Genomic DNA, 15,728 nt, shown 5'->3' with positions numbered 1-15,728 from the left:
ACTAAAAAAAAAAAAAAAAAGTCTTTCCTTTGGAATATCTTTAAATGGGTCAGGGGGAGAACATTACCCCTCTAGACAAAATCATCTCCAGACAGATCCCAGGATTTCTGGGATCACCTTACTATGAACTGATGACTATAATTGAAAAATTGGGTCCCCTGCGGGTTACAGGAAATAGTCATTCCCCATCTCGTATAGAAGACTATTTTCATGGATTAAGCAAATATATATTAGTCACAAAAGAATATCAACTAACTGCTTCTACTGTGACATGGTCACTATTAATTGCTTTTAATCAGGCCGAAATGACAACCAATACTTTAGAAAATGAAAATCAATTATTACGAGACTGCATAGGAAAATTAGAACAAGTCAGTATACTGACAGGGAAAAAATCAAGCCTAAATTTCCCGATAAAGCAGGTCTGTAACATTTCAGTGGATGATAGCCAGGTTCCTGAATCAGTGGACCTGGTTGATCCAGAAGATAAGACTTCTAAATCAGATCTTGAAGTTCCACTTGCAATGGATCCCTTTGAGATCTGCCCTGTAATAACTCAAAAAACAACAACAAAAAAATACAAGATAGACCAGCAGGGGTGCCCCCTGATCAGTGGCCCCCTGCCCAAACCCATTTACATGTGATGGCCCATCCTTATACGGCAATGGAATTAATGGACCTGATACAGTGATTCTGACAAAAGCCCAGAGAAAGCGTGCCAGCTTGGCTGTTGAAATTATGGGATTCAGGGGCAGAAACTGTTATAGTCAATGGGCCAGAAGTCTCTAAATTGGCACCTATGACACCCTGCCCTTAGGCAGAGGCTATATGCTGCCATCCAATATACCAACAAGAACCACTCAATAATAGATTGGGTGATGGCAGCATGCCTTATGGTCTGGCCCAATAAATCTGACATACCATTACACACATGTTTATGGTCCTCCATGGAGGACCTTCAAAACTATAGTTGTGAACTGGCTATAAGAGAGGCAATATACAAGGACAGATTTGAAAGCCTAGACCTAGTAAAATTCTCAGCAGGCATGAGAGACCTGATCCTGCAACATGCCCCTTCCCACCTGTATGGAACACTAGTTTCCATACTGAACCCCCTAGTAGCCTCAGAGGCTGTGGTCCAACTGGCTGCCCAGATGGTAGCCAATCTAGGGGAGACAGAGTGCCTTCGGACCAGGTGCAATATCCGAACATTGGAAGGGGTAGAGGTTCTTCCCGTAACTAAAACCAGGAGACCCACCCCACAAACTCCTCAATCGGGACCTATATGGGTATCCCGAAAACAAATGTTTAAATGACTTAATCCAGGCTGGGGTTCAATTTGCAAAAACTGATCACCAGCCCAATCATGTCCTCTTCCAGCTATGGAGACAGTTGAAGGACAATCAAAAATTTAAAAATCACCCCAAAAAACCTGGGGTGAGGATTATTGACAAACTACCAAGAACAACATGGAACTTGGAAGATTTTCTAGTTCCTAGTAGAATAAAGAAGCCTCCTCAGGTGTCTTGGGCCACAATGCCTGAGCCACCGGAGGTAAAAGACTTAGCCATAGGACAATTTATGGCATGACAGGGGATGTTAGTTCCCCTAGGGCCTCCAGACGGGACCGGAGGCCCTATGTAGAGTTGACAATTTTTTGGTCCTGAAAGAATATTCAAAGGCTTATGACATTGGTTGATATAGTTGCAGAAACATCGATAATTTATGGGGATCCAACTAAATTTAATGGGGATAGAGTGATGATCGGTGGCTTTGGGGGACAGACCATTCCTGTCACCCAAACATGGTTGAAATTGGGGGTTGGGCATCTCCCACCCTGGGAGTATAAAGTGTCTATTGCCCCAGTTCCAGAGTACATCTTGGGCATAGACATTTTATGGGGTCTGGCTCTGCAGACGACTGGGAGAGTTCAGACTTCGACAGAGATGCATTAGTGTCCGGGCTGTGCAGGCAATATTGAGAGGCCATGTGAAGCATGAGTCCATTCGCCTGCCAGAACAGGCATGTGAGACAGTATAGACTCCCAGGGGGGCAAGATGAAATATCAAGGACGATGCAGGAATTAGAAAAAGTTGAGATTATAAGACCTGCACATAGCCCATATAATTCCCCCATATGGCCAGTGCGAAAGTCAGATGAAACATAGAGAATGATGGTAGATTATAGAGAGTTAAATAAGGTCATGCTGCCTGTTCATGCAATATTGCCTCCCTAATGGACACATTGACTAGGGAGATAAAAACCTATCATTGTGTCCTAGATTTGGCAAATGTATTCCAATTGCTGAAGAATCGCAAGATCAGTTTGCATTTACATGGGGAGGCAGGCAGTGGACCTTTCAGGTACTGCCACAGGGGTATGTGCATTTGCAAACGCGCCATAACCTAGTGGCGCATGACCTGGCTAATTGGGAAAAACCTAATAATGTTAACTTATATCATTATATTGATGATCTCCTGTTGACATCTGACTCACTGGAGGCAGTAGGACAGGTGGCAGACTAATTAACTGTCTGTCTGCAAGAAAGAGAATGGGCTATAAATCCTCAGAAGGTACAAGGTCCAGGCCTGTCTGTGAAATTCCTGGGGGTAGTTTGGTCAGGAAAGACCGAAGTACTACCCAGTGCTGTTATAGATAAGGTTCAGGCATTCCCAGTCCCTACAACACCAAAGCAGCTGCAAGATTTTTTAGGTATATTGGGATATTGGCGTGTAGGGCAAATGAAGGTGATGACAAAGCCTTTATTTAAGAAATAGGCACACGAGGGAAAGATAGCAAAAAGAATCGACTCACCCCTCCCGGTAGCAGCGCGCAGCCCGAGCCGAGCTGAGGAATGTGTCCCTCCCCCGTTCGTACCGCCGCGCCGCCGCACTCACACACTCACAGAGCCCACCCATTGGTTCAGGCTGTGACCCTGGAATTCCACTACACTCCACCCCTTCACAGCATGAACCAATGACTGAGCAGGTAGGGGGTGAGCCCCTGCAACCTGGTGGCCCAAGACACAATGCGCATCGCGACGCATACACAACACCCGCCGCAATATAGGATGTCAAAACAATAAAGGCAATCAGTGGCAGTCCCCTTCACGGTTCTGTTGGGCCAGTACTTGATGTTCTTTCTCGAGGCGTATCTTTTTCAAGGACCAGTAGCGCTTCTGATTCATGCTCTCCAGTCCCCAAAAGTTCAGCAGTGCGTCACAGGGTGTCATGATGTTTCCTCATAAGCGTGTTTGAGTGATGTTGCTCCTGCGGGCCATCCTGTGAACTTAAAACCTCAAGGGGAGTAAAACAGATGTTTAATAGGTACGAGGAGGGGTAGGTCCGCCCTCCACGGTAAGATGCAGGCTGTATTTCGGTCTTGAGTCAACACCTCTGCCTGTATCGGGGCACGTCCTGGCCTTCGATACCACACTCTTTGGCCCGAAATCTGCGACTGAATCACTATATCGGGTACCAAAGGGGGGGTTCTAATTTGCCACATGGACATGATTAATGTCCCCCTTGCAATGAAAACAGGGGTGTCAACTATTACCTCTGTTGGCCATACACCGATTACTGAAGGGTTTACTGATCCCCCAACCTCTAACAATCTCCCCCAAGGTGCAAGGAGACCACACCATTTTGGTCCTGCTTGCACCTTCCAAGGCCATTTTACCTTGTGTCTCCCGGGCTCTAGGTCATCAGGGGCAGGGAGCAGAAGATTATTCATTGTGCCAACTTGTGGCTTGAGTGAGGTGTCCTTGCTTGTAATTTGTATCCTAAGTGGGGAGGCCCAAGTTGTCTGCAGCATTTTTAAAGCACTGGGTCTGCCATCTCTTGGTCTCTCATTCAAGTCTCGCAGGGTTTCATAAAGCCTTTTGGTCCACCCCTGCAAGGACTGTGAATCTGCCTTCAGAGCAGCCTTCAGGATCCCATTGTATCTTTCTATTAGGCCTGCTCCTGTTGGATTGTAGGGCAGGTGAAACCGCCATTCAATGTTATTGTCTTCAGCCCACTTCTGCACAGTTGCACCTGTGAAATGTGTACCTTGATCACTCTCAATAACCTCAGGAGTCCCGTATGATGCCATCAATCTAGTTAGAGCTTTGATGGTATTGGCTTGGTTTGCCTTTGCTACAGGATAGGCTTGCATCAGTCCACTCGCTGTATCGACACAAGTTAGGGCATATCTGGCCCCCTCAGATCGAGGAAGGGGACCTATATAATCGATCTGCCATCGCTGTAATGGGTTGTGTCCTCTAGCGAGATGGGCCGTAGTTTCCGGCAGAGGTCTTGGTCTCATTCGCGAGCAAGCGTCACAGTCCTGACATGCCTGGACAATATCTGGTAACTGTATGGGCAACCCCCATGCTTTAGCTGCTGCCCACATGGTTTTCTGTCCTGCATGCCGTAATTTCCGATGCAGCCAGTGAGCTATGTCTTCTGATGGTGTACTTCCCAACCATCGGACTCGAGCCAGTGTGTCAGCTTCATCATTGCCTGGTGACTGCAAGGGTTGATGTCCAGAGACGTGGTATGCTCGTACGGTCCTGTGCCTAACCACGTTCCATATATCAACCCACATATCTTTGCCCCAGATAGGTCGGGCATGGATTGTCCAATCCTGAGTGGCCCACTGTGCTATCCAGAGCGTGAGCCCTCGGTAGACTGCCCAACTATCTGTGCAGATGTTTAGTGCACTGTTGCCAGGCTCTTGAGTTATCACCATCCACACAGCTCGTAGCTCAGCCCACTGGCTACTTTGTCCATCCCCTTCTTCAAACCATATTGTTTCAGTTGAGGGATGGTATGCGACAGCTCGCCACCTACTTGGGTTCCCTCTGCTGGATCCATCTGTATACCAGGCATCTTCTGGGATAGGGTATTTTCCCTCCTGTACAGGACTCTTTTCTGGACAAGTAACCACTATTTCCTCAGGTGTCTCGCTGTGATATGTTACTGGCCCAAGTATCTTTTGAAGTTCTTCCTTCAGTGGAGATGATGACAGGCGGCTTCTTTGGCTAAGATAGGCAACCCAGCGTGCTACTGTTTGTGATTGGGCCACCCCGGTCTTAGGAATGTGAGTTAGGTCTTTTACCCACCCCTGAATTGGTAAAGTTGTTTTGACAATAACCTCTGCGGTCTGAGTTATTGGTTCTACTGCCTGCAATGCAGAATAGGTAGCCAATAACTGCTTTTCAACCATGCTGTATCTCTCTTCTGCTCCATGCCAAATCTGTGACCAGAACCCAATTGGGATTCGAACAGAACCCTGGCGCTGCCACAGCCCCCAGCCAAACCCTTCTTGGGTCACATGCACATCTAGTTCGGCTGGAAGGGTTGGATCAAATATACCTAGCGCCTGGGCCTGTTTAACAGCTATTTTTGCTTGCTGGAAGGCTTCTTGTTCTGTTCTACCCCAATCCCATACTTGGCCTTTTTTTGTTAATCGATATAAGGGTTTTAGCAGTTGTGCTAAGTGGGGAATAAAGGATCGCCAATATCCTAATATACCCAAAAACTCCTGCAACTGCTTCGGTTTCGTAGGAACCGGGAACGCTTGGATCTTATCAATGATCGCACTGGGTAACACCTTAGTCTTACCTGACCAGACAACACCCAGAAATTTAACTGATAGCCCTGGTCCTTGTACTTTTTGTGGGTTTATAGCCCATCCTTTTTCCTGTAAATAAGTAATTAATGATGGTACTGTCTTTTCTAATGCCTCGATTGAGTCAGATGTTAACATCAAATCATCAATGTAGTGGAACATTTTGACAGTAGATGGTTTGTTCCAATTTGCCAAGTCACTTGCCACCAAATTATGACAAAAAGTAGGTGAATGCACGTACCCCTGAGGTAGAACTTGAAAAGTCCACTGCCTGCCCTCCCACGTGAATGCAAACTGGTCTTGGGACTCCTTAGCAATTGGAATGCTGAAAAATGCATTTGCTAGATCCAGAACGCAGTGGTATGTTTCTATTTCTCTACTTAATGTGTCCATGAGGGAAGCGATGTTGGGTACAGCTGCATGGATCGGTGGCGTGACTTTATTTAGTTCTCTGTAGTCTCCTGTCATTCGCCACGTACCATCTGGTTTCCTGACTGGCCATATGGGGGAGTTGTATGGGCTGTGTGCAGGTCTAATAATCCCTACTCTCTCCAGCTCCTGCACAGTCTTGGTAATTTCTTGTTGCCCACCCGGGAGTCTATACTGCTTTGTATTTGTGATCCGGCGTGGTTGTGGCAAACAAATAGGTTCAATTTCTGCATGACCCCTTATGATTGCCTGCACTGCCCGGATACTAATACATCTTTCCCTTAATCTGAACTCTCCCACAGTGGTTTGGAGAGTCAAACCCGACAGGATATCAATCCCCAATATATACTCTGGAATTGGGGCAATAGACACCTTGTACTCCCGGGGTGGTAGACGCCCAACCCCCAATTTCAACCATGTTTGTGTTACGGGGATCATCTGCCCCCCGAACCCACCTATCATTGCCTTAGAGCCTGAAAATTGGTTTGGGTCACCATATATAATTGATGTTTCTGCCCCAGTATCTACTAATGCCATAACCCGCTGTACATTCTTTCGGGACCAATGAATCGTTAGTTCAACGTAGGGTCTCCGGTCTCCTCTGGAGACCCTAGTCTTGGGGAATTTTGGCTCCGCTGTCAAGCCATCAGCTGTGCAATCCCTAAGTCTTTTTCCTCTGATGGCTCAACTGTGGCTGCCCGGGCAACCTGAGGAGGTTTACGTTTTTTTGATGGGACTATGAAGTCTTCTAGATTCCACGTATTTTGTGGAATCCGTTCTATGAGTCTAACTCCTTCCCTTTTAGGAGAGCGTTGGAATCTCTGACTGTTTGGTAACTGTTTCCATAGTTGTAATAAGACCTGGTTAGGCTGTCCATCGATCTTTTGAAATTGAACTCCAGCCCTAATCAAGTCAGTAAACATTTGTTTTCTTGAGACCCTGATGGGTCCAGATTGAATTACATTAGGAGCAGGTCTCCTAGGTCGTGGTGGCGGATGGATGTCCGACTTTTCCACCACCATTCGGACGTTGCGCCTGGCGCGCAGGCGCTCTGTCTCCCCCAGATCTGCCACCAATTGGGCGGCCTGTTGTATAATGGCCTCTGAGGCCACTAGGGGATTTAGTATGGATACCAAAATTCCATACTGATGTGGTGGAGCCTGCTGCAGGATGAGGTCCCTCATTCCTGCGGAAAATTTTATCATATCTGGGCTCTCAAAATTGTCCTCATAAATTGCCTCCTTCATACCTAGTTCTCGGATATAATTTTGTAAGTCCTCCATAGAGGACCACAGGCCGGTATTTAATGGTATATCCGTTTTATTTGCCCATGTCACACGGCATGCGGCCATTAACCATGCAATCAGTGAATGATTTTCTTCATTGTGTTGCACAGCCGCATATAGTCTTTGCCTGAGGGCCGGGTGAGTAGTAATTGATGCCAGTTTTGAGATTTCTGGCCCATTCACCACAACACTTTCTGCCCCCATGTCATATAGTCTGAGTAACCATGCTGGCACACTCTCTCTCGGTCTTTGTCTAAAGCGTTGTACTAAATCCATTAATTCAGCTGCCGTGTATGGGCGAGCTGTTACATGTAGTGTGCTCTGGGCAGGGGGCCACTGGTCAGGGGGCAGCCCCGCTGGCCTGTCCTGCGTTTTTTTTTGTTTTTTGAGTTACAACTGGTCGGATCTCAAAGGGATCAAGCTCTAGTGGAGCCTCAAGATCTGACTTCTTAGTGCTTTCATTTTCTGAGTCCAGTTCATGTGGACTCTCTTGTATAGGATCCCCAGTTATTTCTAGAGAGATGTTTCGGATTTTTTGTACCGGGATTATAGGGTTAGGTTTTTTCCCTCTCAAAATTGCAACCTGTCTTTCTAGTTCTTCCACACGGTCACGTAATAGTTGATTTTCATCAGTGAGAACCCCTTCAGTTATATTTAGCCGGTTCAAGGCCATCAGCAGCGGCCACGCCACCGTGGAGGCAGCTAACTGTCGTTCTCGTGTAGTGAGTACGTTTTTGTTTAGACTACTGAAATACTCAGCCAGGCGGGCTGGGGATTCCTGAACATTTCCTGCATCCCGTAGGGGACCCCATTTTTCAATAATACAGGCAATCCCGTGATATGGGGATCCTAGGAATCCCGGGATGTGCCCTGGCAAAACCTCACTTATGGGGCTAGCCTTTCCCCGTCCAAACCATCCCATGAAATTGTTCAAAAATGTCATGGTAATTATTTTAAGAGGCTTATAATTGGGTATCTTTAAAGATATTTGGCTGCCTGGCTCGCCAAAATGTAGGGCAAATGAAGGTGATGACAAAGCCTTTATTTAAGAAATAGGCACACGAGGGAAAGATAGCAAAAAGAATCGACTCACCCCTCCCGGTAGCAGCGCGCAGCCCGAGCCGAGCTGAGGAATGTGTCCCTCCCCCGTTCGTACCGCCGCGCCGCCGCACTCACACACTCACAGAGCCCACCCATTGGTTCAGGCTGTGACCCTGGAATTCCACTACATGGCGTTTCTTTATATCTCATTTAGCGCAGCTGCTGAGGCCACTGTACAGACTCACAAAAAAGGGGCAACTATGGGACTGGGGGAGAACAGGACAGGACGCTTTCCAACAGGCAAAACTGGCAGTTAAACAAGCCCAGGCATTGGGTATATTTGATCCTACTCTCCCAGCTGAGTTGGACGTTCATGTCACTCAGGATGGCTAAGGCTGGGGCCTGTGGCAACGCCAGAGTTCTGTTCAGACCCCCATTGCATTCTGGTCTCAGGTCTGGCATGGAGCAGAAAAAAGATATAGTATGATTGAAAAGCAGTTATTGGCTGCCTACTCCGCATTACAGGCTGAAGAGCCAATAACCCAAACAGCTGAAATCATAGTTAAGACCACCCTGCTGATTCAGGGGTGGGTAAAAGATCTGACCCACATTCCTAAGACAGGGGTAGCCCAGGCACAAACAGTGGCACGATGGGTCACCTATCTCAGCCAGAGGAGTAGTCTGTCTTCATCACCACTAAAAGAAGAACTTCAGAAGATCCTAGGCCCAGTGACGTATCAGTGATACACCAAAATAAACATTGGTTGCTCCACCACAGAGGAGTCTCATTCAGGAGGGGAATTATCCCATTTCTGAAGATGACTGTACACGGATGGATCCAGCAAGGGCAACCTGAGCAAGTGGAGAGCAGTAGTATACCATCCCTCCACTGAGACAATCTGGTTTGAAGAGGGGGATGGTCAGAGTAGCCAATGGGCAGAACTGTGAGCCGTGTGGATGGTTATACCCAAGGAACTCTGTGGGAATACAGGAAAAACTGTTCAGAGCAGCAGCTGCGTAGCAAGATAAACAGCATGAGAAACAAGGACATCTCTAGAAGAAGAAAGCTCATGGCTCTGATTGGATAAGCACCCGCATGAACAGTTGAAGAGTGTAGAATGCTTTGTTGACATGTAAAGGTGGATGAGAAAGTTGTAGGGGCGGATGGGAAAGCTAGAGAAAGAAAACTTGTGAAGGTATATAAGTGATGTGAGAATTTGTAATAAACGATTTGGATCGTTCACATCTGAGTCCGTACATGAGATGCTGCAAATGGCGCCCACTGTGTGGAGCAAATAAAGCCGGCTGAGCGAGACCAGTCCAGCAGCACCGCCCGACTGAACTATGGAGATTGTTTTGTGTGTGCCTGCACCATTCTGCAGGACAGAAGGTGAGCAGTCGGGAACTATGGGGAGTTCACTAACGAAGGAGAAACAAGTAAATCTTGAAGTATTATGGATAGTTTTAAAGTTTCAGAATCAGCCTGTATCTACTTCAGCATTAGTTACTTTTCTTAAATGGATAAGCAAAAAATGTTCCTGAATTTCCAAAAACTGGGTTCTCTCTTGATAGAGAGCTTTGGGACAAAATAGACACAAAACTCTGGGAGGCTTCTATTACTAAAGACAGAACGGCTGCTAAACTTTTACCTGTTTGGCGCCAAATAATGGAAGGGCTTAAACAAATTCGACAAGGAATTTCTTCCTACTATTCCTCATTGCCCTCCCTCCTACCCCCGCCGCTGCCTCTCGGTGCAGAAAGCAGCCCCGGCCCGGATTCGATCCGCGGCTCCGACCCCGCCCCTGGCCGGAGAGAAGAAAAATAACGACCCCCCCCCCGCGCTGCCGCCCTTCACTCCGCCCCCGACGGTCGTCGCGCCGCTACCGCCCTACGCCCCTCCCACGACGCCCGCGCATCGCTCCCTTCCTCCGCCCCGCCTACATCGCCTGCTGCTGCGTCTTTGCAGCCTGCATGTAACTTGGTTAAAGACAAGGACGGACTGGAACCAGAGGAACTTTTTGATCCTGGTCCAGTAGATCCGGAAGACGAACCGAACATTTTCCCTCCTGATGATAATTTGAAGGGTGCGGGAAGGAAAAATTCTTCTGCTTTAGAGCAGTGCAGAAAAGAAACAATATTATGGGGTGATGCTGATGCGTTGCAAGCCTTTCCCATGATGTATCTTCGAAATCAGACCCCCCCCCAGTGGGAAACCCCTGCCTTATGAGGCTGTAAAGGAGCTATGGAAGTCAGTGAGAGCTTATGGAATTCAGTCTGCCTTTACATATAATCTTTTGGTTGCAATTGGTGACAGTTATGCTATGACCCCTCACGATTGGAGAATTCTGTTATGAACGATGCTGTCTCCCATGCAATACACCGTGTTTATGACTGAATACCGAGAACAGGCTACCATCCAGGCTATGAATAATTTGAATGACTTAAATCATATTGGCATGGATGAACTAATGGGGAAGGGGGTCCAGGCATAACCTCAGGCCCAGGCACAGATGGATAGGCAATGCCTTGAACAAGTTAACACTTTGGTGTTGCGTGCTATCTGTCGGATACCTGATACTAATTCGTCTAATGCCTCATTTACATCGATTAAGCAGTGGGCTGCTGAGCCCTACATTAAATTTCTTGACCGTTTACAAAATATGCTAGAGAGACAAGTAGAAAATGAAGCTGGCCGGGATGCTTTGCTTACGCAATTAGCAATAGAAAATGCAAATGCGGACTGTCAAAAGGTTTTACATTCCTTAAAGAATGCAGATCCATCCATTACTGACATTATTAAAGCCTGTTGAGATGTAGGCACGGAAAGTTATAAAATGGCCTTGCTAGCAGACACGCTGGCAGCCTGACTTGATGCAAGGTCAGCTCAAAGAATGAAGTCTTACAATTTTGGGGAACCTGGTCGTGTAGAAAGGGACTGTAAAAACCTAAGCAAGCAAATAAAAATGCTTGTGCTATTCCAGCTCGAACCCGTCCCTGGTGCAGGAGGGGGCTACACTGGGTGAGAGAATGCCGATCTAAACTCCCTGTTGCTGCACGGCCCTGCGATCTGCCAGGAAGCGGGAAGAAGAGTATGAGACCATGCACTTTGACAGCAAATACGGTCCCAAATCGGCAGGCCACTGCCTGGCCAGCTCACTCAGACCAGCCACCGCTGGCAGCGCAGGAGTAGATTTGGCCACCACCCAGTCAATGATGCTGACTGACAGCACCATGACCCTCATTCCAACAGGTGTAATGGGCTCCCTTGGGGACAGGCATAGCACCCTCCTATTAGGATGTTCTTCTGTTACACGGATGGGACTTCTTGTTTTACCAGGAGTTATAGATGCTGACTACACGGGAGAAATTAAGATAATGGCATGGACGCCCTAACCCCCCTGCTTTATTCCCAAAGGCCAAAAAATAGCACAATTAATCCCTTTTCATTCTATGACTGAACCTGCCATCGGGGACTGAACTGGTGGATTTGGGAGCATGGACAAACCTGCTGTGCTATGGACTACACATGTCAAAAAAACTTGTATGACTACAAGTGTCAAAAGACAAACCATTATTACCATGCTTAGTAAACGGCCGACAGTTATTAGGCCTAGTGGATACCAGAGCTGATGTTACCATCATTAACTCAAGTGAATGGCCCTCTGAATGGCCACTAAAAGACCCTAATTCTGCTATTGTAGGAGTTGGGGGTTTGCAGCAGCGCAAAGATAGTGCCCAAATTTTATCTTTTGAAGGGCCTGATAGTCGCTTGTCTCACAGCACCTGGCACAGCGGTCTCTATCGCAGCTCCGCATTCCTTTCGCCTACTCCCATTGTTGTTCTGTGTGAGACAGTGATCCATAGCAGCTGTTTTGCTCACACTGACCCAGGGGGAGATAAACCTGACCTCCCTGGGTCAGACGTTCATACACAAAAGGAGAATCAGATCTAACCTCTAAAAGACAATTAACACCAGAAGCACTACAGTGCTTACACTCTGTAATAACATCACTGCAACATCAATATAGCCATCATGTTTGTTTATCACTTTCTGTATCACTTATGATTATATCAAACTTCTGTCAGCCATATAGCTTGTTATGTCAATGGGATACCTCAAGAAAAGATCCTCTCATTAGCCTCGAATGGATATTTGTACTGCATACATTTTCAAAAGCCATTACATCACAAGTGGAGATGTTTGCAGTGCTAATACAGTAAGGTCAACATCATCTACATATTTTATGAGCTCTTGACCCTGATTGCATCAACATACCTGCTACTAAAAAAGATGTAGATTGGATGCTTGCACAGTTGCTCGCTTTACAAACTGCTCTGGCAAACTATACCGGACAAATCTCCACCCATCCCCCCAAACATCAGTTACTGCATAATTTGAGTCATCTGTCCCTTACTACTGATAGTTTACTTTCACATGTTCCAATATCTGATGCTGTTACTGTATTTACAGATGTCTCCGGCAAGACACACCGAGCAGTGGTTCTCTGGTGTGCGACTGCTACACGATGGCTTAAGGCAGAAAATAGCATCCAGCCCTTATAATGACTGGGATTGTGTGCTTCTTACTTATTGGTATTGCTTTGTACCTTGTTGTATTGCAAATAACATTAGTAATGGTATGACACAGTGGGTGATTTTCCTGTGTTATCAGTGCAGTCTCAAGAATTAGAATTATTAGGCATTATCTAGGTTGTTGTGTGCTTCTACTGTTTTAGTACTAAATTGAATGTGAATTAGGCAGGATGTGATGTTGCCAATGCTAAAATCTATGGGAATAGCTCTTTTAATGTATTAGTAACGCTTGGTTATGATGCTATCAGCCTATCAATTAGCTTTTTCTTAACTTGCGAAGACAAAACCTGGAAAGGAATCCCAGGCAAAGGGATGACCCTGTATTATAGAATGATTAACTCACTTTCATCCCACTAATTAGGACTTTAAAAATATGGCCATGCATCACTTGAGACAAAGGCACACAAGCTAACCTTGGTAGCTTGGTAACCTTGGCTCTGTTTTACAAGCAGGTGTTCCACTTGGGCTCTGTATCAGGCACTGGCCGGTTGAAGAGTGTAGAATGCTTTGTTGACATGTAAAGGTGGATGAGAAAGTTGTAGGGGCAGATGGGAAAGCTAGAAAAAGAAAACTTGTGAAGGTATATAAGTAATGTGAGAACTTGTAATAAACGATTTGTATCATTCACATCTGAGTCCGTGCATCAGACGCTGCAGAACCTGGTGATAGTGTCCTGAATATCTGCACAGATAGTTGGGCTGTGTACTGGGGGCTCACTCTTTGGATTGCACAGTGGGCCACCCAGGAATACACTATCCACGCCCAACCAATGTGGGGCGGGGATATGTGGTTAGACATATGGATTGCGGTTAAACACAGGACTGTACGTGTCTACCACGTTTCTGGTCACCAACCCCTACAATCAACAGGAAATGACGTAGTGGACACACTGGGCCGAGTTTGATGGATTGAGAATTCACCATCTGAGAACATCACCCAGTGGTTATATCAGAAGCTGCGGCATGCTGGACAAAAGACTATGCGGGCAGCTGCTAAAGCATGGGGGCTGCCCATACAACTATCTGATGTCACCCAGGCATGCCAAAACTGTGATGCTTGCTCCAAGATGAGACTGAGATCACTGCCCAAAACAACAGCCCATCTTGCTAGAGGACACAGTCCTCTCCAGCAATGTCAGGTTGATTACGTTGGGCCCCTCCCTCGGTCTGAGGGTGAGATATGCCCTGACCTGGGTCAACACAGCAAGTGGGCTAATGCAGGCCTATCCAGTGCCCAAAGTGAACCAGTCATATACCATGAAGGCACTTACCAGGTGTTGCAGACCCCCAAGGGTTCAAAACCGGAATCTAGTCCGTTCGCTGGCCGAGCCGTGTGGCGAGTGATGACATGACCCAATACGAGTGCATCAGAGTCTCTGTTTATTATTCGTTACTTACACGCATATATAGATCGTGGCGAATGTGCGTCAGCTTGTAATTGGTTGAAGCATAGTGAAAAGCCCCCTGCCTAACAATACTATTGGTTGTGCATGTTTTCATACCATTCCACTGTCTTAATCTCTTCCCAGGCGAGCTACCCCCTTATCTTAACTGAAGCCTCAGTTTGTCTTCCTGCTTTGACAGCTTCAAGGTCTCATAGCCTGGGTTGTGCACATAGCACCCGAGCTCACAGCCATTATAACGAGTTAGTACTTTTCCATCTGTATCTCCTGCCAATTGTTAGGCCTGTTCTGCTTGTACAACTGTTCAAGAGACCCATGACCCCCTCAGCTGTGGAGCCATCCCTCAACAACCAGGTTGATGACTGCCTAGGGGACAGCTCAGATCATCTAGAGTGACCAAGGGACTCATTTTTCTGGTGCAATGATACAACGCTGGGCAGAAGAAAATAATGTTGAACGGTGATTCTACCTGCCATATAATCCAGTGGGGGCAGGCCTTATTGAACGTTATAACGGTATTCTCAAGGCTGCCCTGAAGACAGACTCTCAGTCTCTGCAGGGGTGGACTAAGAGACTCTATGAAACCCTGCAGGACCTGAACGAAAGACCTAGAGGTGGCAGACCCAGTGCCCTGAAAACGCTGCAGACAACATGGGTGTCCCTGCTTAGGATCCAAATTACGGGCACCGATAATCGGGTAAGACCCCAGATTGGTAATGAAAATAATCTTCTGCTCCCTGCCCTTGAGAATCTAAAACCAGAGATTTCAGGATAAAATGGCCTTGGAAGGTGCAGGTAGGATCGAAGTGGTGTGGCCTATTTGCACCTTGGCATGGATCATCCAATCCTGAGTGGCCCACTGTGCTATCCAGAACGTGAACCCTCGGTAGACTGCCCAACTATCTGTGCAGATGTTTAGTGCACTGTTGCCAGGCTCTTGAGTTATCACCATCCACACAGCTCGTAGCTCAAGCTACTTTGTCCATCCCCTTCTTCGAACCATATCGTTTCAGTTGAGGGATGGTATGCGACAGCTCACCACCTACTTGGGTTCCCTCTGCTGGATCCATCTGTATACCAGGCATCTTCTGGGATAGGGTATTTCCCCTCCTGTACAGGACTCTTTTCTGGACAAGTAACCACTATTTCCTCAGGTGTCTCACTGTGATTTGTTACCGGCCCAAGTATCTTTTTCAATTCTTCCTTCAGTGGAGATGATGACAGGTGGCTTCCTTGACTAAGATAGGCAACCCAGCGTGCTACTGTTTGTGATTGGGCCACCCCGGTCTTAGGAATGTGGGTTAGGTCTTTTACCTACCCCTGAATCGGTAAACTTCTTTTAACAATAACCTCTGCAGTCTGAG

At 46.9% G+C, this 15,728-nt stretch overlaps 1 protein-coding gene across 1 annotated transcript in view; it reads left to right on the top strand.

The window, feature by feature from the left end:
* ATP5F1AW (ATP synthase F1 subunit alpha W chromosome) overlaps positions 1-13,589 on the top strand; it is a 68,463-nt gene extending 54,874 nt beyond the window's left edge. Inside the window, exon 11 of the mRNA XM_015300413.4 lies at positions 12,841-13,589. Coding sequence (XP_015155899.1) covers positions 12,841-12,932 — 92 coding nt within the window. The 3' untranslated portion in view covers positions 12,933-13,589. The remainder of the gene's footprint in view (positions 1-12,840) is intronic.
* The last annotated feature ends 2,139 nt before the right edge of the window (positions 13,590-15,728 follow it).

This window comes from Gallus gallus, chromosome W (genome assembly GCF_016699485.2).
Source record: "Gallus gallus isolate bGalGal1 chromosome W, bGalGal1.mat.broiler.GRCg7b, whole genome shotgun sequence".
Taxonomy (NCBI): domain Eukaryota; kingdom Metazoa; phylum Chordata; class Aves; order Galliformes; family Phasianidae; genus Gallus; species Gallus gallus.
The sequence above is the reverse complement of the archived record's forward strand: the minus strand, read 5'-3'. Positions and strand labels throughout refer to the sequence as shown.